Here is a 23,436-nt window from a genome sequence, read left to right on the forward strand (position 1 = left end):
TCTTTCTTCCTCTGTTCTCACTTTTAAAGCAATTCCCATCATTACCCTATCTCCCATTTCTCTCAATCCACACTGTTTTAAGTATGATTGACTATGAGCTCCATCATGTGAAATCCAATTGTCAGTTCTCAGTTTTCATTTTAATACTTGTTAATCCATCGCTTGCTCCTTGAAACACTTTCTTCACTTGGCTTCGAAGACATCACACTTCCTTTCTGATCATTACTTCTCAGCCTAGGTTGCTGACTCCTTTTTATCTCCAGTAATGGAGAGCCTGAGGATAAATCCATCAGTAGCTTAATTTTTTTTCCCTCAAATTCTTGGAGTCATCCTTGAATCTTATCTTTTACAGTTACATTTAAACTGCCAGCAAATTCTGTCAATTCTACCTACAAAATATATCCAGAATCCATTTAATTTCTTCCCCTATCCCTGTTCCCTTCTGGGTGACCTCATTCAGTCCCATGGTTTTAAATACCGTCTGTATACTGTCAACTCCAAATTTGGGAGTTCCAGTCTGGTTCCCTCTTCTGAACTGCAGACTGTACATCCTGTTGTCCATAGACTCTGTAAGCATCTCATACTTAACATGTCTCAATTCATCTCCTGACACTCCACTCTGTTATTATCTTTCTTACTTAAGAACAGGTAACTCCATTCTTTATGTTGCTCAGGTAAAAGAGTGTTAGCTTTGACTTCCCTCTTTTTCAAAGGCTACATCTAATCACTTATGAAATTGGCAAGAACTACAAATCAAGACTTGTCTTCAATACTCTTTATATATACTCTCAGAAATAAAGAAAACAACAAAAAAAGGAAATTTAGAAAGAATAATAACATCAACTAGTAAAGTATACAAGCAAGATTTATGAAGAAAAAAGCCTCTAAAATAATGTGCCAGGGAAGATTGTGTATTTAGTTACAAGTGGTTTTTATATTTGTTTGTGGTTAATATTTTCCATCTTTTTTCATCAGTTTTTCAATTTCTATAACTAACATTAATATTTGTATAGAAATTCTCATAATGGTATAAGGAAACTATTCTTGGAAAATACAGGAATAGAAATATCACAAACTTAAAAATCATATCTCTCTTGTTAGAATAGTTTCTTCGAATTAATTGAAAATAGACCGTTCCTTTTCCAAATTAAGGAACATATTTTTACCCCATCTTATGAATTTTACAAAGACTAGAATTAGGTCTTAATTGAGAACATTGAAAATTAATAACAGCAAAAAGATGATACTCCAACACCAAAATTACTACTTTATAAGTTTCCTTTTAAAATTGTGAGTTCTCCAAGTGCATTTGTCTATTAATTCTTCCATTCATCCGTCCATCAAAAGTGAATTGAATTTTACTGGGACATTTACTCCCATCTCTCAGGGCCCTTCCAGCTATTAAACAATTCCTGTCTACATCTGGCTTGTGTAGGTTGAGAGAAGTAAAAAGGAAGTAAAAGTACTATGTGCTAATTAAAGGTGTCCCTCTTTCCTTTTAAAGTAAAGCATTTCTGAATAATGGCAATTGTACTAGGTGATCTTTCAAAGTTTCTTTTACAGTAGTGTTTACTAAATGCTAGTCTAGTCATTGGAAATGCCTGATGGACAGTCATTTCATTAAAAATTTGCTCTACTCATTGTAAAATGACTATAACTCAATAAAAAAAATGTTTAAAAAATTTCCTCTACTGAGCTTAAAATGCTTGGTGCTAATGACAGTCCATAGGTCCATTTACACTCCCACCCCGTGGACCACTAGGTCATACCTTCTCTATCTATCTGTCTCTTCCTCTGATGAGCTTGTTCACATTTCACTGAAAAGAAAGGCAACCAGAAGGGAATTTGCACAAGCCTGGAAGACCACACTGACCCACGTGCCTGCACCTGGCCCACCATTGTTCCTTCTTTCCTGTTACTGTGGATGAAATATCCCTGCTCCTAAGGAGGGCAGTCTCTCCACTTGGGAAACATGATCACTTCTTGACTTATTAAGGATGTTGCGCCATCAATTTTCCCCTCTCTGACTCCAACAGGATCTTTTTTTCTCTTTTCCTCAATATATGCTGTAATATTCCAATGCTAGAAAAAAACCAAACAGACAAATAAAAGACAAAATCTGGAGCTACTGCCCATTTCTCCCTTTCTCTTAGCATAAAATTCCTTGACAGAGTTGTGTGGGATGATTGTCTCCAGTGTTTCTCTTCATATTCTCTCTTGAACTCATTTCCATCAGGCTTCTGTCTCCTCTTCTTTGGGGAGATGACACCCCTGTCTTACGGACCACCCTTCAGTTACCAGGAGCTCTATGTTTGTGTAAGACATATACAGACATACTGAAGGGTTATTACCTTCTACATCTAATGAGCTGCCCCATCTCTGTTTGTACCCTTGTCACCCATTTCTATTGCCATAATGTGGGCTCTTACTTCTTCCTTAAATTATTACAGTAGGTTCTAAATGATCACTAAGCCTCAATCTTCACCACCCACTCTCACTCACCCTCCATACTGCTACCAGCAATAACTTTGTACAAACTTTGATAAAAACTCTCCAACAGATCTACACTGCCTGCAAGTCAAAGTCTAAACCTTTAGCCTGATAATGACATGGACAAATTACCCCAAGCCGTGTAACACATGTCCCCCAGATAACACAGAGGAAACAGAGCTAGCTTAGAATAGTTTTCAGATAATCTGTTGAGTTCCTGATACCTGCTCATCCTCTTTGCTCCCAGGTGGTCTCCCAAGACCTATGTACTGTGTAGCCACCTGTGTCAGGCTATGAAATTTCCTAGTCATCTATCCTAGAGCAGTGGGGGACTACTTACTTACCTTAGATTCTCACTGTTAAGGTCAGCTACTCAGATCGTGAGTTTGACATAATGATGAAAATCTCTATTGTGACTTGGGTTTCCACCTCCGTTTTAGGAGAGGCTGCAATAATTTTCAAGGTTCAGCAGGATCCTTTCTCTGAATCTAAAGGAACTAAGTCTCCCAGAGGAGGTTCATTCAAAGGTTATCTCCCCAGAGCTGGTCAGGGCCCAGTCCTTTGTTTGGAGTGTGCAGGATATGAGTCTTTGGTGCACAGATAGATCAGTCTATTCCTGTGATTCAAGGAATTATTACACTTGCTCATTCCTGCCTTTGTGTCTACCAATTTAGAAAGATTTCCTAGCCATTTATGCAAATCCTTACTATCCTTAAGGGCCCAGCACAAACCTGTCCATTTCTTTGAACTCTCCCCCGTGCCTCCCCACATCTCTACACATGGAAGCGTTTGCAATCTCTGACACGCATTGGGCACATTTGTATATTGCCTTCAAATATCACTTTACTGGGCATGTTGTCTGTCAATGTCCTCATGCAGTAAATACTCAGGAAATGAAATATGATTGATGAATTGCTTAGGTTATTCATTCTTTAATGTAGAATTTCATTTGCCCTAAACTATTCTTCCAATCTTCATAGGATACTTAGTTTTAATATACAAAATTAAATATGCAAATTCTTATTCATTTTTCATTTCCGACTGCTAGCATAGTCCCATTTCCGATTTACCTTTTCACACGGAAGAGTTTTAATCTTTTTGACTTCTAATCGCTGTGACTTTAATTGCTTTTCTCTGTGCTTTCTCTGCCTCTGGATTAAAAAAAAATGTGGTGATTAAAATGTCACATCACCTTTTGCACAAAGAAAAGATACTTTGATTTCCAATAAACTTATAGGTCTGAACAGAATTTTGCTAGTTTTTCTTTTTTGTATCAAAGAAACTTATCAAGGAATACTCTTAATTATTTTTGAGTACTTTCCCTAGGTCACAATAGATAACCTGAATCCATCATTCAATGTTAGGATAGATGTTAGCTACTATTAACATTGACAGATTACTATGTTCCAAGCAGTGTTCTAAGTGCTTGTTATCTTAATCTTCACAGCAACCCGAGGAGGGTTGTCTCATTTTCATTGGAGCAACCAAACATGGGAAGATTCATTTGTTTAAATTGCAAGCTAAGTCTGACTTCCCTCACTGCCATGCTACACTGGCCTCACCTGACTCTAATATAAAAATTCCTAAAAATGATACTTCCTATGTGTCTGAAGTGTCTTTGACCCTTTTCTGCATAATTAAATAAAGTTTATCCAAGTCAGGTTGAGAGATCTAAACACTTTTTTTAAATACAATTTTACCTTTTAAGATAAATAAAAATTTAGCTATCATTACGACCTCTTACAGATCATTTATTTTAAAATGTTATATTAACCATATTGTAGCACTCTCTGGCAACTTTTATGTTTTAGAGTTTTCCTCTTTGTAGAGACAACTTATTATAATCTATAATTTTCCTCATATGAGGCAAATTACATGAAACATAAGATATTTTTGTGCATATTTTCAGACATCAAATAGGAACATCTTATTTTTCTGCCTGTCTGCAACCCCAACACACACACACACACACACACACACATTTTTCATACATGACAGAATGTGTTGTATCCCCTGAAATGTCTTTCACCCCTGACCCTTGCTCCTGGATTCTTTCCCTTTTAATATATTTCACATGCAGTAACAATTTGGTACTATTTTCATTATGTGGTATTTGTAAAGCCAGTATATGGGGAAAAGCAAACTGAAAACAAAATGTCTACAGTAGAATTGAAAATTACCCTAATGGGAAACGAGTAGAAGCCATTTCATAGCTGAAACAACACCAGAGTAGAGATAACAGGAGAGACTCTGCTCCTAGTTTTACCAATACTTGACCTGCGTCACTCTTGACAAGTAATACACTTATAAAATAAAAGGGGGTTTAAAAAAGAAACATGTACACAAAAGATGGAAGTAAAAGGGTAAAACAAAAATTATAATACAAAAATTAGATGTTTAAAAAAATTTATTAAAATTTATTAAAATGCTAAACCTAAGAAAAGATCTGGAAGATGGTTTAAAGAATAGTTCTCTGTTCCTCTATTCACCAAAGGGATGATAGTTTAGGCAACAGATGGTACAGTCTTAACCAATGAGAGAAGTCTGCTGGCCAAGCCCTATTTTGCCTTTGTCCTTAGTGTTATGCAACCTACACAGTCTTCAATCCTAGAACAACAACAACAAAAAAAGGTTGGGAAAATTACTAATATGAATTACAGTCACTTAAAAAGATAGTATCTGGTCACTTTAAATGAATCCAAGCCCCATATTACCCCAGAGTACTGAAAGAATTTGGTGAAATAACTCATAACCTTGGACAGTAAATTTTTGTGTCAAGGGGATTTGGTTGACTTGCTACGTAGACAGATAAAAGCTTCACAAGGACAAAAGACTTGTTAATATAGTTTCCTGGTGTAGCCACAGCTTCAAGCACATTATCTCCCATGCATTAATGGCTTGACAGGTGTCCCTGACAAAACTCCAAAATCTACTTTTTTAAGTTTGTAGACACATGGAAAAGGAAGCAGTGATCACTAGGAGGCAGCACTGATTCACAAAGACCAACTGTCCTCATGTCCCAGGTTCCCCACTACAGAGAGGAATGAAGATTTATATATTCCACTCTTACAGAGATAACGATAGCAAGTGGGACTCTGAAAGACTAAGGTGACAAGACCCACGTTTGTAACTTTTCCGCACCGGCCTCTGAATACCTAGGATAGCTGTGTACTGTTAGAGTCCACAAATCACACCAGGTGTTTTAAATGCAGTCTGAGCTCACTTGTCCCAACCCTGGAAGACAGGTATTATCTTCTCTTAGAGGTAAGGATTCTGAGACAGAACTAGGGACTCATCCAGGCATATGACCAGTGCTAGGTCTTTTTTAATATTTCCACCACACTTTCCTTACTTAGCAATTTAGTGAGTATTTCTTTTGGCCCATTGCAGATCTGCTGAACCACATTTCAGATCTACTGAACCATGGCCCAGGACTATTCAGAGCATCTCAGGTAACCAAATGAAAATGGTCCACAACACAGCTTTGGGAACTGCCTTAGTTGTCTAAGTATTTCCTTCAACCAGGCTTCTGATAGATATTTGACAGCAGAGATTTTGAGGTTATACTTTCTGCTGATAGGCAGTCTTATATAAGGAGTACAAAGACCTGGCTGAATTAGAGCCCTGTTGCCCACAAGCACGACCTCCTGTAAGACACTTAACCTTGTTGAGCCTCAGTTTCCCCATATGTAAAATGATCAGTACTATAAGCACTTGGCATCCTGCCTGGGACATGATATCCACTAAGTGCTCCCTAATTTTGAAGGTGAAGACCCAGAATACACTATCTTGCCAGTTAAGAGTTGCTTTTTAACCGTGGCTCCTATACAAGTAGGTTCACGTGCCATTATGAAGGGACTGTATACTTTCTCATCCACATGGCTAATCTATTGTGTTACACAGCTGAGAAAAATGCTGACATGGATAGCTTACCTTTGTATCAAATACTATTTAAAAGTTGTTTTTATTGTATTTATTTCACATTAGGTTAAAAATTCAGAATGACTTCATAAAGGTGTTAAACAGATGTTAAGTAAAGCAGATATTAATAAGATTATCTGTTTTAAACTGTTAGTATCTTTTCAGTTAAAAAGAAATGAGTCCTTTTTGCAGATAATTGCCCATTACAAAAAACTTTAGTGAAAATATCTTGCCAGGAATTTCTCTGATTCGTTGTTAAGCTGGGCTTAGTGTCTGAGTTATAAAGCAGAGGTAATTACAGGTTAAAACTGACTTGAGCCTTTTTATAAATAAGAAACTGATTATAGAGTAAGTCTCATTAAAGAATATAAAAGACTTGATGGTGCATATTAGTCAAGTTGCCACTTGGAGTTGCGGCTCCCTTACAAGGCTCATGCAAAATGAAATCCAATTTGAATTGGTTACGAGCATAAAGAGCCTGCCATGTGCACTCAGGAATAAAGAATTGCATATACTACTTGGTGTATTTTCATGCATTTCCCCTACAAATCATTAACAAAGACAGCCAGTTTGCATTTTGGGAATGTTTTTTCTGGCATCAATCAGGAAAATATATCTTTATTAGGAATTTTAGATTTCAAAAGGATACATCATATTAGAAAACTCATTACTGTGAAGGAGAGGGACTGTGGTTTGTTTACTGCTTTATGTGTAATTTGCATTAGGGTAAGCGTGTTGAGAAACATCTGACTCTGGATATTATTTATACTTAGCAACTGAATGATCTGTATTCCTTATTTGATTTTTGGAATTAGTTTACCAACTTAAAATACCATCATTTATTTATATAGAACATTCGGTTTACAGTGCCTGATTAAAGTAGTCTGTTTGCTTTACCCACTTTGCATTATTTTCATTTAATTACTAAATTGATTATAAAACTTTATACTACAAAAGCTGTTTTTATAAATAGCCAGTACTGGCTAACCTTCCTCTAATCCTCCAGAGACAGCCCTGAACATCAGAAGATCAACCAAGTTATTCTGGTTGATGGTTCTTGCTGACCAAGGAAGAAAACTGTCTCAACAGTTCTCTCCTTACAAGTCCTGTTTCTGTGAAAATGTAAACAAAGATATTTTCCTCTGGAAAATGTTTTGTGAACCAAAAAACTACCATGTCTAATAAGTAGTTTTCAATATTAAAATATACAATGAAATTCACCTTTAAACTCTGAAAGGATCCATTCCAGAATCCCTTTTCAGAATTTATACAAATTAGCTGTCATCTCTTCCTGTTGAGCTTGTGTTGTTTAAGCCGAGGGTCAGCAAACTACGGCCTGCAGGCCAAATCTAGCCTGCCACCTGTGATTATAAATGAAGTTTTATTGGGACACAGCCACAACTATTCATTTACATATTATCTATGGCTGTTTCCATGCTATAACAAGAGTTGAGTAGCTGTGACAGACCATATGTCCCTCAAAGCTTAAAATATTTACTAACTGCATCTTTACAAAAAAAAGCTTGCCAACTCCTATTTTAAACACTTTTATTAAAAGAAAAGAAAAAGAAACTATAGAATGTAAATATTTTTCTATTCTTACCACAAAGTTACACACTTTGGCCTACCTGACTTGATTTTAAGTTCTGGGGACTAGCCTGGATATCTGAACACTACTTATAACGTTGTTTCTATGGATTCTTTTAAAAGTATAAAAATGAACTGTATAAAGGAGTTTTAGGAAACAGCCTATTTGTAGATGAGGGACATTAATTACTTAATTGATTCACTCAAATAATCAACCAAAGAATAGGCCAGACATGCTCAGAGAAAACATGTTTACTTCTTTTGAAATCAGGTTTATGGAAATAGGGAGTCATGGAAAGTTGTTGACAATAATAGCGAGCACTGCCTCCATATAGACTTAAGGTGTATTTACTCACATTTATAAACAACACAAAACCCCTTTAATACTAGAAGTTCCCCAATTCTTAAAATTAAAAGCTCAGATGGCTTATAGGACTATATATGGAAACAATTTTTTTCAGATAACATACAACTTTGTTAGCATGTTTCCTTTTCTCAACCAAACACACTTTTACACGCACTTCCAAAGTGGTAGGGGGCAACCAGCAGGGCAGTGTGATAAATAGGGATGGGTCAGATAATTGCAGAAGACAAGACTTACCTTCCTGTGACTTTCTTAAAAATCAGGCAAAGAAACATTTGTATGCTGTACAACAAATGGTATTTGTATGCTTAATCTATAGAGCACATGAATTTCTCTTTTCAACTAGTTTTCCATAAACATTAAAATACCAGAATATCCTTTCTAAACGTTCTCAAAATAATGATTAGATTTTACACTATTTAATAGAAAAATAAAACCAAGCCACCAATCTTACGATTTTTAAAAAAAGTTTTTTCAAGAAAAGTGTAGAAATATTTTAATTTACATATCATATTACAATGAATCAATATGGAGTCAAAATCCACAATTACACATTGATAAAAATTCAGCACATCATCCTCAGAATAGTCAGTTTCTGTACAAAGATTTACAGATGTCCAATGTATGTAGTTTTTTCCCTCAGTGTGCTACAGAGTTCAGAGGTTCTGCTCGTATATTCCCCAAATCAAGTGCAGAATCTGTCTCTTCATCAATTTCTCCAATGACTGCACTGTAATTATTTAAGGGAAAAAAAAAGTTAAAACAAGCTCATTTCTGACTAAAACTGAGAAAAGATAGTAAAAAGAACTGCTTATGGTGAAAAACATTTTCATGTGGTAGTGAATTGCACGTTTGAGTCACAAAACTCAAGAAATAACTTGAAGACAACATTGTTACAGGAACAAATATTAAAGGACAGACTGCATATAGCGTTACTGGATCACGAGTCTTTAAAGGAAAAAGACACATAAGGGATAGATATGGTACAAAACCCAAAGCTTCACTGGGGCTGGGGGGTGAGGGAGTGGGGAAGTCACAAAATCACTACTAAATAAGCAAGTAAAAGTGTATTATTTGAGTAACTTCAATGAATTAAATCCATCAATGGTATATATAATATCTACTAGTTTCCTTTCCCTGATTTCTCAGTTTACTCAACTTAAATCCAATACCAAAAAGAAGTACAGTTCTTCATATACAAAGATAATCATAGATACTTAGGTATCTAATAAATGAGTTTTTGATATGACTGGCTAGGGTTAAAGCCAGCAAACTTTTCCCTGATTCGACATTAACATAACACCTATAACATCAGTTTCATTAATACCATGGAATACCAGGTAACCAAGCCATGGCCTCCAGCTGGATGTAGTCATTGCTACATCCAGACCACAGGACTTGCATAAAGCATTATTCCATAAAAAACTGGTTGTGTAAATTTGTTTTGTTTTAATGATAGTAAATCCTACAGACAAATACTTGTAATACGGAATTTGCCTGATTTTGCTTTAAACTATATAAAGTTTTCAGTTCGCTAATAAATGGGAAGCACCAAACCCTAGGGGAATATATTAAGTTTTCTCAATATGAAACAAATCAAAGATCTCAATTCCATCCTTAAAAATTTAGTATCATTTAAAATCCTTATGGAAGACAGTGGAGTGCTGGTAAATATTTTAAAACCAGCTCTCCAAAGAAAAATGGGGAGGCTGATTTGCAGTGTTGACTGATATCTGCAGTGTAATACTCCCACTATGGCCAATTTCAAGCTACCAACAAGACATCAATCAACCAGTTTGCAAAATTCCCCAAAATATAAAAATCTGCTTCTATAAACCAGTATAAGCTGGCTCCAGCATACCACTGGGTCTACAGCAATGTTTTAAATTCTTTAAAATTGAAGTTCAAAAAAATGTTTTATTTCAATTAAAGTAGGAGAAAGCATCTTAAAATCAATTATTAGGCAGAACCCCAGTATAAACAGTCAGCACTGTTCTGGTCAGGGGAACTGGTCTGCTTTGCCTTCCTCTCATTCTTTACAGCTCACTTCACCCAAAAGTCATCTCTCTAGAATATTTTATAAAGCCCCGATTTTGATTAAAGAACAAATAAGCTATCCATCTAAAAGTGATTTTCTTAAGACAGACAATTAAAATGACTAAAGTATTCCTCCATCTTCCATACCCTACTTGTCCAACAAAATAATCGGAGATACCAACATTATCTTTTGCTGCCTTCCAGCTGTGTTTTAATTCTAAACAGTACTCCCTAGAAAACTGATTCAACAATCTTCTGGCCTCTGTAACTGCACTGTGTAATAAAGTAGCTGCTAGCCACAGGTGACTATTAAAATTAATTACAATTAAATAAAACCTAAAATTCAGTTCTTCAGTCACACCAACCACCTGTCAAGTACTCAACAGCCACACACATGGCTGGTACCTACCACAGTAGACAATGCAGATACACAACATTTCCATCATCCCCCAAAGTTTTACTGGACAGTATTGCTCTACACTATTGCAGACTTTTCCTAAATTGCTGCCACTAAAATATATCTTCTTGAACTGCCATATCAATGTGTCCCAAATTAACTGAGGCCATGACATAAACACGGGACATCTTAAGTGCTAATTATACTAAAAAATTAAAAGAAAAAATAAGTAATGGATAAATACTTGTTAATGAATTCAGCTATGTTTTAAAGCATTAATTATTTTGAACTGTTCACACAGGAGATTTCAAAGACAATTTTAAACCCTAGCCGTGAACCCTAGAAGTATATTTATGTTCCTCTGAAATTAGGGGTATTTTGTAAGAACATTTTAAGAAGTCTCTCCAATGAAGTATTCAGTGTCAAGGCAGAGCCCTTTCTGGACCTTATCCAGGCTACTTCTATTAGAAATACAGACAAATCTCAGTAGATTAAAAAACTTTTCTCCATACAGCAAGGTAGTACATGAGTAGTATATTTAACTTGCCTTAAAAAAAGATGCATTGTACTTACACATTATCTCCTCTTACAATGTATAACCCTAGCACCACTTGTTCTACTCCCTGTGAAGAGCTGAACACTCGTTCATGGCTTTCATCCAAAATCAAATTAATGGTCTGGTCAAAACCTTTCAGTGTTCCCTGTAAAGAAAACATTAAGAGGAAAAGACAAATAATTCTGGTTTATCTGAATGCATACACAATTTTAGTTGCCAGGTACTCCAAAAGAAATACCTATTTTAAATATGTATCTATATATCCATATCTATATATCTACTGTAAAACAAAATACCTCTTTATGAGCAGCAGTATTCTTGGGCACAAAATTTACCTCTTGGTTTTTTAAGGGGGGAAAAAATAAAACTACAACACACTTCTGAGTAGCATGCAGAGTTGTTGAGAATTACAAAGGACACAAATGTACTAGTTTATTTCCAAGGAAGCAGCATAAAAGCCTAATAGTCCAAGAGCAAACATTTTTAAAAATATAAACTAAAACAAGGGGAATTTAAGGGAAATATCCCTATACACAGCAGCTACAGCAATGTCACAGTATCACTTCATATTACCTACCAGTACTAGACCTTGTGCTAAACATGCTGCATACAGTACCTCAACTAAACTCCACTCTTCGAGGTAGATACTATAAATATTCCCTCATCAGAGAAAACTGAGGCACAGAGAGGTAATCCCTCAAGGTTTAATGGATAGAAATTAGCAGAGCTAGAATCTGAATCATGAAAGGCTAGCTTCAAATCCAGACCAATGAACTACTGTTTTATACTACTATGAACAAGCAAATATAATCTACCACTTTAAAGAAATTCAAATCAGTCCCATAAGTATACAGAAACTTCAACTGGTAGTAACAGCTAAGACTTAATGAGTGCTGAACGAGGTATTTGCCAAACAGTGTTCTATGGGCCTCAAGTGGATTTTCTTACTTAATCCTTTCCAATAACCCAGTAAGAGTAGGTACAAATGTGACTGTAACAATTAGAACGTTCCAGAACTTGAAGGAAATATTAGCTTTGGAGTCGAATCCAATTTAAACTCCAGTTTGGTTCTGCCATGTATTGTCCACACGACTCTGGGAAGGTGACTCACGTTTTCTGAGCTTGGTTCCTAACCTACAGTACAAGGTTAATTCTCCTTCACAGAGCTGGACTGAGATCAACTGACATAACACATGTAACGTGCACGGTACCTGATATGTTTAATAAATGGCAAAGTCTGACATTTTGGTAATAGTCACTTAACAACCCACTGAGAAAAAGCAAAAGAATTAAACAGAAAAGAAACAAAAACAGAACTGCAGAATGGGAAAATAAAAGATTAAATTATATGAATTAGATAGTTAGAAAATAGAGAAAGTTTAGCAGCCTTAAAACTTATTTGACAGTGAACAACAGTATGAGTTATAAATAAAGAAATAATTAAGAAGCCAAAAATCATGGGATAAATTCCTCAGATCAAGAAACAGGTCAAGGAGAGAATCTAGGATTTTTCTGGAATTAAAAGGGGATACTGTGATAGCAGCACAAGTAAATTTAGTCATTCATCATAATTTATTCTACAGAAGACAGAGATCATACCAACCCAAGAATATCCAAAGATGATCACCATAAAAGCCTTACAAGTTCATTATTTTATGGAGGTAGTCTCTAAATCATAAAAAAGTTTCTAAGAGGCAGACATAAAACTTCAAAAAGATTGTATGATTCATGTAGAGTGGATATCAGAGCACTGAATGCAGAAGGAAATAAAAAATGGAAAAGGAAGAAGAATAAAAAGACAGGCAGATATCTGCAGACTAGACTAGAAGCTCTCTGAAGGCAGACTCATCCTAGCTTCTAGAAGCCTTGAATGTAGCATACACTCAATGTTTGTTAATAGAAAAAAGAATGCATTGGCAGCTATTTATCACAGTGATACAGGGCTGAATCATAAAACTGCAATGCAGGTGTACTGTGGTGCCTAGGCATTAGAGATCAGAGGTTCTACATAATAATTTACAACCAGTAAACCAGCTAGAATACAGAGAATGAACATGCCAAGTACTTACCACAATCATTCTCCCGTCAGAAGTAATAACAGCAACAGTTCCTGATAAATGAATCAAGGAAAGCATTTCTCTTGGAATGCAAACTGAAAACTTAAAATCTTGCAAGGAAAAGATTTAAATTACTAGGGAAAAGGTGACAGAATTAACATATAGCTTTTCAACACAGCCACATTTACAACATAAAAACTATGCTCCTCATTTTTTGTGTGTGAAAATTACACAATTTAAAAACGTAAAGAAATAGGAAAAGAACATCCCTTTCTGTATATGATCAGTGTATCTTATTCCAAAACAGCTGGGGTGTTTGGTACTCTTTTTTCACTGGGGAATATTGCCAATCTGACAACTGAGCAAGACATTTTCCCCTTTCTTAGACCTGTATATTTAACTCTAAAACGAAAATTGGATCAGTGTTAAACTAATGAATGCTGACTGATTTCAAGCACATTAAGACACAATCTTCCAGGACCAGGCTTTTGGAATTCAAGAGAAAGAAGCAATAATCAATGCCACTAGGTACCAATATGCTTGCATCATTAAAAAGCCTTTTAGCATTTCACTTTTGCCCAAAATTTGTACATGAGAGTACAATGTAGTAGTTATGGCCCGAGACGTTAAAAAGGTAACAGGTGTATAGGGTACTTCACGTGGGCTTTTTAAAGTTATTTGTCCCTCAGGACGATCCATTACAACAGCAAGCATTATTTAATTCCATCAACAAAGAAGCTGGGATTTCAAGTGGTAAAGGGGCAGAAATTTTATTTGTGCACCATCTGCAAAGTTTTTGCTATCCTCAAACAATGAACAATGTCTATGAATGAAACAAATGCATGGATTTACAAGACCATTGTCGCCGCTAGTAAAACTTCAAATATTCCTAAACCTGAACGTATAGGCCCTAGGGAAATAGTAAGGATGAATCAATAGCTGGTTTCCATACAGACAAGGAAAAGTTTGGAATAATCATACTGGTTTTTTTTTTTTTTTCCCGGGTTAAAATTAAAAGGCGCCTTGGGCCCGCAGAAGCTGCTGGTCCCAGCCCTGGAGGCGGGACTGGTGAGTCCCAGGTCATTAAACCCCACACCCGCATCCCAGGCCTCCGCAGTGGCCGGGCGTCCCAACCGCCCGCCGATCCCGACCTCTCCAGCATCAGTCCTCTCCGGTGCAGACGCGGGCCTCGCCACGGCCCGGGCTAATGCCCGCGGCGCCAGCTGGAGGATACGGTTGATGTAGTTCTCCAAGGCGGACGTCATTATGCTCGGCCCGGCCGCTGTCCACACAGCAGCGCCGGCGACAAGAGGAGCCAAAAAGGCCCGCCAGTACCCTACGGCGGCTTCCGCTGACTGGCAGTAGCAAATACCGCGAGAGTCACCGCAGGCCGCCTCCGCGAATCAGAGACTGAAAGAACCCGGCCAGCCATACCCGAGAGGCAAAGCGCGGGCCGGTTTTAATGCGCGTGCGCAGTGTGTTTCCACTGTTTTTCTGGGCGGTGACCTCGGAAGCTGAGGGGGACAAAAGCAAGCGCCAGGAGGAAGAGAGGAGGAAGCTTCCTGAAGGTGGGGTAGTGGGGAGACTGGGCGAGCGGGTTTCCTAGCGGAGTGGAAGGGTTTGTGGCAGAAGTTTCTTACCGGGGAAATGTTGAGGAAAGACAGAGAAGGCGGGAGAAAACGAAATAGGTGTTTTCGTCACAAGTGAAATAGCGAGATAAGCGCTGTTCTGGTATGAAATGTAGACGCGGGGAGGTGGAATCTGGTTTTCTGCCCCACGGGCCAAAAATTAACCGTTTAGCAGCTACAGGGCCCAGGACGAAGTTGCACACGTAACCATGTGGTATACATGTCTGGAAAACACAGCAATAAAAAGCATGTTCGCTTAGTCTGCGTTTCCCTCTAAAAGCGCACCAACGCGGAGGCGTTGTTACTCATTTATTTAAGAAACAATGCAAACGGAAAAGTATTGAGTCTTCCTTAGAAAAACAGTCTTCCTTCTACCACGCCCCAAGGCCTCCCTGCCCTCGGTGAAATTAGTGACTAAAAGGCTGGCCGGCTGCACCGCCCTGGAAAGGACTGATTGAGGAAGAGTCTTCTAGATAAGCACCAGGCTGGGTTCCAGTCCTGCTATGCTAACGACATTGTGAGGGTGGCCTCGCAACAGTAACATCAGCTCCTCCGGGCCTCAGTTTCCTTAGACCCCATTTGGATATTACCATATGTTATTAGAAAACCTCACTCTTATTTTACTGCGGTACCCTAACTTCAAAGGACTTGAATTTATGAAAGAATCTGTATACAAAATACTAGTGATAGTAGTTTCCCCTTTTTACAAAATAGCCTTATAATTTCAGTTAGACTTGTGATTTCTTAACTGGAGAGTTGTGGGTTTGAAAACTTTTGCAATGTTGTCAGTTTTCTTCTGAAAAGTGAAGCGTCTGTTTTCAGTACAGCATACCCATGAAACTACCTACAGATCACTCCCAGATATTTAGTATCTTGTATACTGAAACTTAAGCTCTGACCTGTCTGAAACCACATACATTCAGGAATCAGATGATAAGTGCCCCGTTTGTACTGGGTGGGGTGGGTGGTGGTGGTAAATGAAAATACCTTCCATAAATTAAAAAACGAAGATACTGTGTGGTTTGCAAATGTTAGACATTAAACTGAAAGAAAACCAAAGTACTAATTAGTGATAAATGAGGTATCATTAGTAAGGAGGTTTTAAAAATAATGTGCCAAATATTTAAAAGTGAATAATCCATGTAGTTTTTCATCTCTTAGAGTGCATTTATACTTGAAAATGTTTAGTAACATTATGTAGTAACTTACAGAGCTAAGTTCATCAGAAATACATTATACGTTTATGACCCTGTAGTTTCCATTAAATTAATATGCCAAATAAATAACAGATGTGCAATGTTTATAGGGCATCACAGAATCTCTTTGATTTGAACATTTTTTACACACACATCTTAAAACCATGTTTTCTGTAGTCCCTAATGATCACAGATGTGGAGAGAAAGCCTATGAATAAAGAAAAGTCTTTAATTAAAGATAAAAAATGAGTTACATCTAGATGCAGGTCTTACATATGTGATTTATCTAAATTAGCCTTGTGGCCTTGGGAGTACATGGACATAGAGAGTTTAACACCTCATAATGGAAAATTAAAGTTCCCAAAGAGGGAAGTGATACATATAAACATCTGACAACTAAAAAGTCAAGTAGGGGTTCGGTGAGATTTTTGAGCTTAAAATCTTTCAATGTACTACTCATGTAAATAATATTCTCACTGTTAAAAGAGTCAAAGTTTGCTGGAGTGCCTTTTTATTTTAGTGATGGAACATTCATTATATTAGTTCTAAATCTAAACTTTGAACAGAAAACTAAAATTTTCTGATATGTTTAGTTTATTTAAGATTTGCCCAACATTTTATGTATCTCCAAACCCAGTCATGAAACTCTCTCTCATTAGTAATCCCATTGAGTGTATCTAGAACAGTGATAAAGATTTTTCAAGAATAGGGCAGAAAAAGAGATAAGAAAGGATAGGATATCTGACATTCCTGGAGTTACTTCCTATTAGTAGCAACCAATATATATAAAATGGGTCTCTCTCTGGAAGTACTGCTTAATGATTCCCATGAGAAGCAGGGCCCTCATCTCCCTTTGTATCCTGTATTCTTTTCATTAATCTGAAGAATCAAACTCATACTAGATTCTGAGGAAACTGAATTTACACTTTTCCTGTGAATGGTTCATGGAAAAAAAATGACAATCATAATTGGAAAATTAAGACATTATTTGTGACCTAATATGATATGATCTTTTATTTACTTTTATTTTTTATTGATTTGTATTTCTACAAGTTTTACAAATGTTAACCAATTAGCAAAATATATTTATTAGATCTTTCTAGGGTTCTCCAAGGCAGAAAAAGACATAAATAAATCAGGTTCTCTCCTTACAAGGAAATTTCTGAATAGGTACAGAGCTTTAATTATAAACATGAAATAATTCATGTATGGAAAAATAATAAATATCCTAAATGATAAAGGTAATTGATGTGGAAATATTAGTTCATTTAATTATAAATTACTAAGTTTTTCATATATTATGTATTTTTTTCCTTTTAAGTTAAGACAGACATTTTTAACTCTCATTTTTAAGAGATGGAAAAAAATCAAACATAACAGCCTTGCTAATTGAATAGCAGTATAGAATCATAATTAAGGACACTATCTCAGGAGCTAGCCTGTTTGGAATTGGATCCTGTGTGACTTTGAGTGGATTACTTAACCTTCTTACTTCAGTTTTCCCATCTGTAAAATGGAGAAATGATGGCATTTACATCATCAAATTTTGGGGGGACTAAAAGTAATTCTTATGAAGACCGGCATGTAATAAGCACTCAATAAATGTCAGTTGTTATTGCTCGTGGACATAGACTGCATCACAGGCAACCTTTTTCTCAGTCCCAGAGCTTATTCTGCTACAATATTTTATTCACTGCCTTTTTTCCTTATTGGACAAATTGAGCAGTACACATTTTAATTGCTTGAGGAAGAGGAAGGTGAATGTTAGAATCTTGAAACATTGTATGAGAGAAGTAAGATGTAAATCAGGCTTGAGAAAAAGTGCACATGTACTTTAGGAAAATTAATCTGGCAGTAATTATTTAGTAGAGATAGGAACTGAGGATAAGAAGGCTAACAAGAATCCAGGTTTGTTTCTGATTTGTAGCAGTAGAAATGGTAAAGCAGAAGATGTGATTCAAAGGTAGTGGTTAAGAAAGGCAGACAGCAAATCATGGACGGCATAGTGATGGTGGCTGGTGAATCGGAAGAATGGCAGGAGTAGGGAGATCCAGGGAAAGACGGCTACTTGTTAGTAAAGTAGATGGGACCAAGCTGTAGAACTGGGTGGACGTGACACTGCTCACCAGCCAGTGGCGAGGCCACCAAATACATGGTTATACTAGTGATGGCATACACTTCACCCTAAAGGTCTGGAGAGCCAGTCTGTCTCCAGAGGCCCACTGTTTCCTTTATAAAGGATGATGCATGTTAATAAAATACTTACATACACTTTCATGCATTCATGCTTTATATTTTGGAAACTCAGAACAGTAATGTAAACATTTTGGCTACATTGTGGTATGTGCATTCCTGAAAACCAGCACACTGAAAAAAATAGCTCACTTAAAATTAACAGACGTTAAGGAGAAAATACGTGTGGAAAAGACCACTCAAAACCTGAACAACAGAACTAGAGTGGTGGTTCCCAAACTTTGTTGCTCATTGAAAACACCTGAGGGTCTTTGGAAACTGCTGATGCCCTGGCTCCCACTCCGAGACGTCTGAATTAAATGGTATGAGGGGAGAGCCTGGGCATCAGGATTCTAAAAGCTCCACAAGTGACTGTCATGTGAAACAAAGTTTGAAAACCACATAGCACTGAGACAATAACAATCCAAATGAAAATAGCACATTTAAAAGGACATGTTAAATTCCTAACAAGTAAAGAAATGCTATAGTAACTTACAGAGCTTTACCTTTAAAAAAAAAATTGAAGGTAGATTGAAAAATGACAGTCTATGGAAGAGCTGACACTTCTGGGTGACAGAAGCAAGGGCAGGAGAGCATCATCCGCAAAAGTAACAGGTGGAGAAGCAGGTGCAAACTTTGCACAAGGTTTAGAGGTGCAGAGATGATGGCTCTGGCTCATTGTCTGATGTTGCTTTTGCGCAGAAATCTAAGAGAATTGCAAAATAATCACGCCCAGAGTAGAGCACGAGGCTGAGCTATGCCAAGGGAAGAACAGGATGCCACACAGTGAAAGGGTGTCATTTGTGCACTGTATCCCTCCAGGCCTCATGTGACCATGCAGTCAACTGTGTGACTTTACATTCAGCTGTTGGATCTTGGTAGCACAAGACATTAAGGTGCTAGGAAGGATTAAGTATGAACCAATCAATGCACTTTCCATGGTATTCTAACGTTACTCCCGTAGTTAACAGTCAAATGTGAGCTGATTTGTTATTACACAAAGCAGAGCTGTAGCGCAACAGACTGTTAATATTCCATCGAGAATCTGGACCTTCGCTTTGGTTAACCTGCCCCTGTTTTTACTTGCCTCCTGTAGCACCAGGTGAATTTAGGGGTGGGCAGGTCTTATACCTCTGACGTTGCCTAGGAGGGTACTTGAATTCGTACAACTTGGGACGGCTTTATTTAAATAGCAAGCAAAGAGGATAAGTAATCCAAATGGAGCACCTAGATCTGAGCCTTTTCAATATCTTCTGTGTGTTTATGTTTGTAAATTACCATTTTTGTGTTATCACTATTACAAAGCAGATTAAGAACATTATTTTAAGCTGAGTGCATTTACTTGCTTTTTTGGTTATTTTTGCTTGGCTTTTAAAGATGATTGTCTTTGGTGGCTTTGATTGTAGTACAGGTAAAATTACACTGTCCTTGTGATTTTGGCATGACAAACTTGGAAAATAATGTTGATGGCAGAAATAACTTAGGTCTCCTGGATCTCCAGTCTGAACTCATTCCTGAGTGATATAATCCACACTGAAAGAATAGCGTGATTTAGACTTGGAGACATTAGATTGTAAGAAAGATCAAAGGTAATTTTTTGATATACTGAGGGTTAGGCTATGAGGTAAGAATAACGTGAAAAAGTACAGAAAGATAAATGGAGTGGTAGTGTGATGTGTATAAAAATTGTCTTGACAAAAACTTAGTTACCTTGAGTCACTAACGGAAAGCAGATGCCTGAAATTACATTAAAATGTGTATGGAGTAGGAAAAAAATGAAAAAAAAAAGTTTTATCGTACTGTTTCTAAAGAATTCTCATTTTGCTGTGGTTGTTTGATTTTATACCTAAGATATAACTACTCTCTCACCTCTACCCTTTTTTTTTTTTCCAGGCCATGGATCTAGATTTTAAGAGCTAGAAGGAAATCTAGGAATTTCTCAGTCCACTTTTCTCCTCTTGTATATAAGAACACTGAGTCCCAAATAAGCTGAGTAACTCTCTGAGGTAGCAGAACGTACAGTGAAGGTCTCCTGGATTCTAGGTCAGTGCTCTTTACAATAATTAGTAATAAAGTAACTTTTACTCACAGGATAAAATTTGAATCTATCTACAAGTGATCAGCACATGTCCATGGATAATGTCGTTGTCTGCCTTTGTAGGTAGACTTTTTCAAAGATCAGAAGGAATTGATATCCAAGAGTATACTCTAGGGCAGCTTGACATTTTTCAGATATCAGAACCACTAGAAATAATAGGAAAAACAAATGGATTATTGTGGTAGGCAGACTAAAGGCCCCCCAAGGATGCCCACATCCAAATTCCCATATCCTATGATTATGGTGATTATATTACCTTATATGGCAAAAGGGAGTTTTCAGATGTGCTTAAGGTTAAGGTCTTTGAGATGGGGCAATATCCTGGATTATCTTACTGAATTTGGAGGAAGAAGGCCATGAGCCAAGGGAGATGGTTTTCTTTACCTGGGAACACCCTTACAGTTTACAGCCAGCAAGAGAACAGGTATCTTGGCCCCCACAAAGGCAAGTAAACTGAATTCTGCCAGTAAACCAAGTGAGCAGGTCAAAATATAATACATGTCCATCCCTGAACCAGTCACTGACTAGGTACATGATGCTCTGCTGGACTTAATGTGGGGGTGGGATCTATCCTCTCAAACCACACAACTGCTTTGTATTGGGGTTGGGTGAGTTCTCCTGTGGAAAATGAGGTCCTTCTGGTTGTGGAACAAAAGGGGAAGTGGATGCTCTGGAAGAAGCCAACAAATATCCACTTTGCTTTAAGATGTATTTGAAATGAATGCAACAAAGCTCCAGTATTAAGATACTTAAGTAGCTCATAAATTTAGTTATATTGAGTTGAATCATAGTCCGTACTTAGAATAGCTGTGTAGTATCTAAAATATTATGAAAATGTCTATTTTTCCTTTTAAGTTTGTTTGAGGTTTTTTTTAATATAAAAAATCATGAACCTAAATTTGGAAATAAAGATTTAAAGTTATTTGACATTTATAATTACTATCCTTTCAGTGAGGAACCCTAAAAATCTTATGGTTCAGAATATAATTATTTTTTTCCAGAGACCCATGCTCACAACATTTCTGGACAAAAAGTATTAACCCGGGGCCACTGCCAATTGCAAGTCAGAAAAGCTTTTCTGAGGCTTTTCCTCCTGTGTTTGCACCTGATCAGCTCCCCTACACATTTTCAAGTAGCCTCTGAAAATACACAGTCTGTACCTTTCCCAACAAACCCTGTAATTCCTTATTCTTCTCTTTTCTTTAATAATTACTTTCAAAGTTTTACCACATCTTAGGGTGCTATACACATTGAATAGAACGAGCTGTGCAAAATAAACATTTTGTTATGGGTCCAAAAGAGCTATACCTTTTTATGTCTGAGAAAATGTTATAAAACTCACCACCTACACAGCAATAAGTGGTTTAATGACAGTCCTTTAAGTGCGCCATCAAAACTCTTTTAACAGAATTTCATGAAAGACACATTAGTTTATTTCCATGGAGAACTGGTCTCATTTTAAAGATGTTATACTACAGAACATTCCATATAAACAACTCATATTTTCTGTAGTCTTTTTTAAAAGTTTCTTTTAAAGTTTGATCTAGTATTCTCATCAGGGTTTGATGAATCAGAGCAGTGCTGTTGTGATAACAAGGTAATAACTTTGCAGTCTTCAGTAACAGGCCAGAATTGCATGGGCTGTATTAGACCTTACATAAGATACAAAACAATACATCATTTAGCAGCTGTAATAATAAATGATGGCATATGTATGTTCGTGGGTAGTAGTGAAACAAGTCAATTTTAAAAAATATTTTTATTATTCTTATCAGTTATTTTTACTTATGTCAAATATAGCCTGAGTTGCTAATTTAATGGTAGTAATATAAAGTATCCTTTAAAAATAAACTTATATAAAGACATGAGTTTATTTGATGAAAAAGAATCAGTGAAATTATAGTTGTCCTCAACATATAATAAAAATCATGAAAATGATATAGGTATGACTAAAATTTGGGGAATGTTGACTTTGCCCTTCAGCATGTGCTGATGGACTTGTACGTATAAATGGAATGTTGTCTTTTATATGGAGGTGATCCTAGATGTCCTCAAAGTACTCTGAAAATCAAACAATAACAAGTACAGTGTATTCAGTGCAGAGAAGAGCAGAATCATCCTAGAGAGATGTTTCTGCTCCTATGCAGAGAGGTACTAACATCTTCAAGGAATGCTTATGTATTTTAGAAGAGGGGTGTTTAGAAATACAGGTGCAGAAAAAGGGAAATTTGCAAGAGCATGCCTTCATGTAAAGAGGGAATGTTCTGTCAGGAAGCCACTTGACGAGGATATCGCATGGAAGCCAGCTGTCATTACACATTCCAGTAATGTCACTCTTTGTTCTGCTTCCTTGTTTTCCAAACACCCTCATGTTGGTCCTGCTCAGTGGTCAGGCTAATATATCTAGGCTGCTTGGCAATTACACTCCTTATTGTAGATAAGTAAAGTGGCTTTAACAGTAGTCTCTGATGTGCTTTGTTAGTAGGAATCCGCTTCCTGAGACTTAATTGTATTCACATTGAGGAGATTAAATTTCTAAGTGTGAGAGGTTGAAGGACAGATCCTGGTGACTGCATCCAGATGCTCACTTTGTGGGGATCTGTCTGAGTGAGCGTCACACCCGGGAAATCCCTAGGTCTCAGGTCTCACCTTTTCTGAACTTTTCCAACTCTACTGTTCATCTTATTTGTTATTTGAACCATGCTCCTAATACTACTTTATGCCATATTAACATGTGAGATAGTTTGCAGATACTCCCTGAAGGAAAAAAGATATTTATTTGTTTTTTATTTTTGATAATATAATGACTCAGTGTTTTGCAAAAATATGTTGAGTTATTTGAGTACCTACCTGGCCTGACACTGAAGCATTAG

General features: G+C 36.8%; 1 protein-coding gene and 1 long non-coding RNA gene across 2 annotated transcripts in view; one reads left to right on the forward strand and one right to left on the reverse strand.

Annotated features, from left to right (window-relative positions):
- Window positions 1-8,235: 8,235 nt before the first annotated feature.
- Window positions 8,236-14,795, reverse strand: LSM8 (LSM8 homolog, U6 small nuclear RNA associated). The gene is made up of 4 exons (XM_006217170.4): window positions 14,644-14,795; window positions 13,422-13,462; window positions 11,370-11,497; window positions 8,236-9,092 (listed from the first exon to the last, which is right to left on the reverse strand). Exons 1-4 carry the CDS (start codon window positions 14,672-14,674, stop codon window positions 9,002-9,004), a joined length of 291 nt encoding a protein of 96 aa, XP_006217232.1. The 5' UTR covers window positions 14,675-14,795; the 3' UTR covers window positions 8,236-9,001.
- A 76-nt stretch (window positions 14,796-14,871) lies between these two features.
- Window positions 14,872-23,436, forward strand: part of LOC140697360 (uncharacterized) — a 57,867-nt gene continuing 49,302 nt past the window's right edge. The window contains exons 1-2 of the long non-coding RNA XR_012074320.1: window positions 14,872-14,977; window positions 20,359-20,508. This is a non-coding gene — a long non-coding RNA (uncharacterized lncRNA). The remainder of the gene's footprint in view (window positions 14,978-20,358; window positions 20,509-23,436) is intronic.

Source organism: Vicugna pacos, chromosome 7, assembly GCF_048564905.1.
Source record: "Vicugna pacos chromosome 7, VicPac4, whole genome shotgun sequence".
Taxonomy (NCBI): Eukaryota; Metazoa; Chordata; class Mammalia; order Artiodactyla; family Camelidae; genus Vicugna; species Vicugna pacos.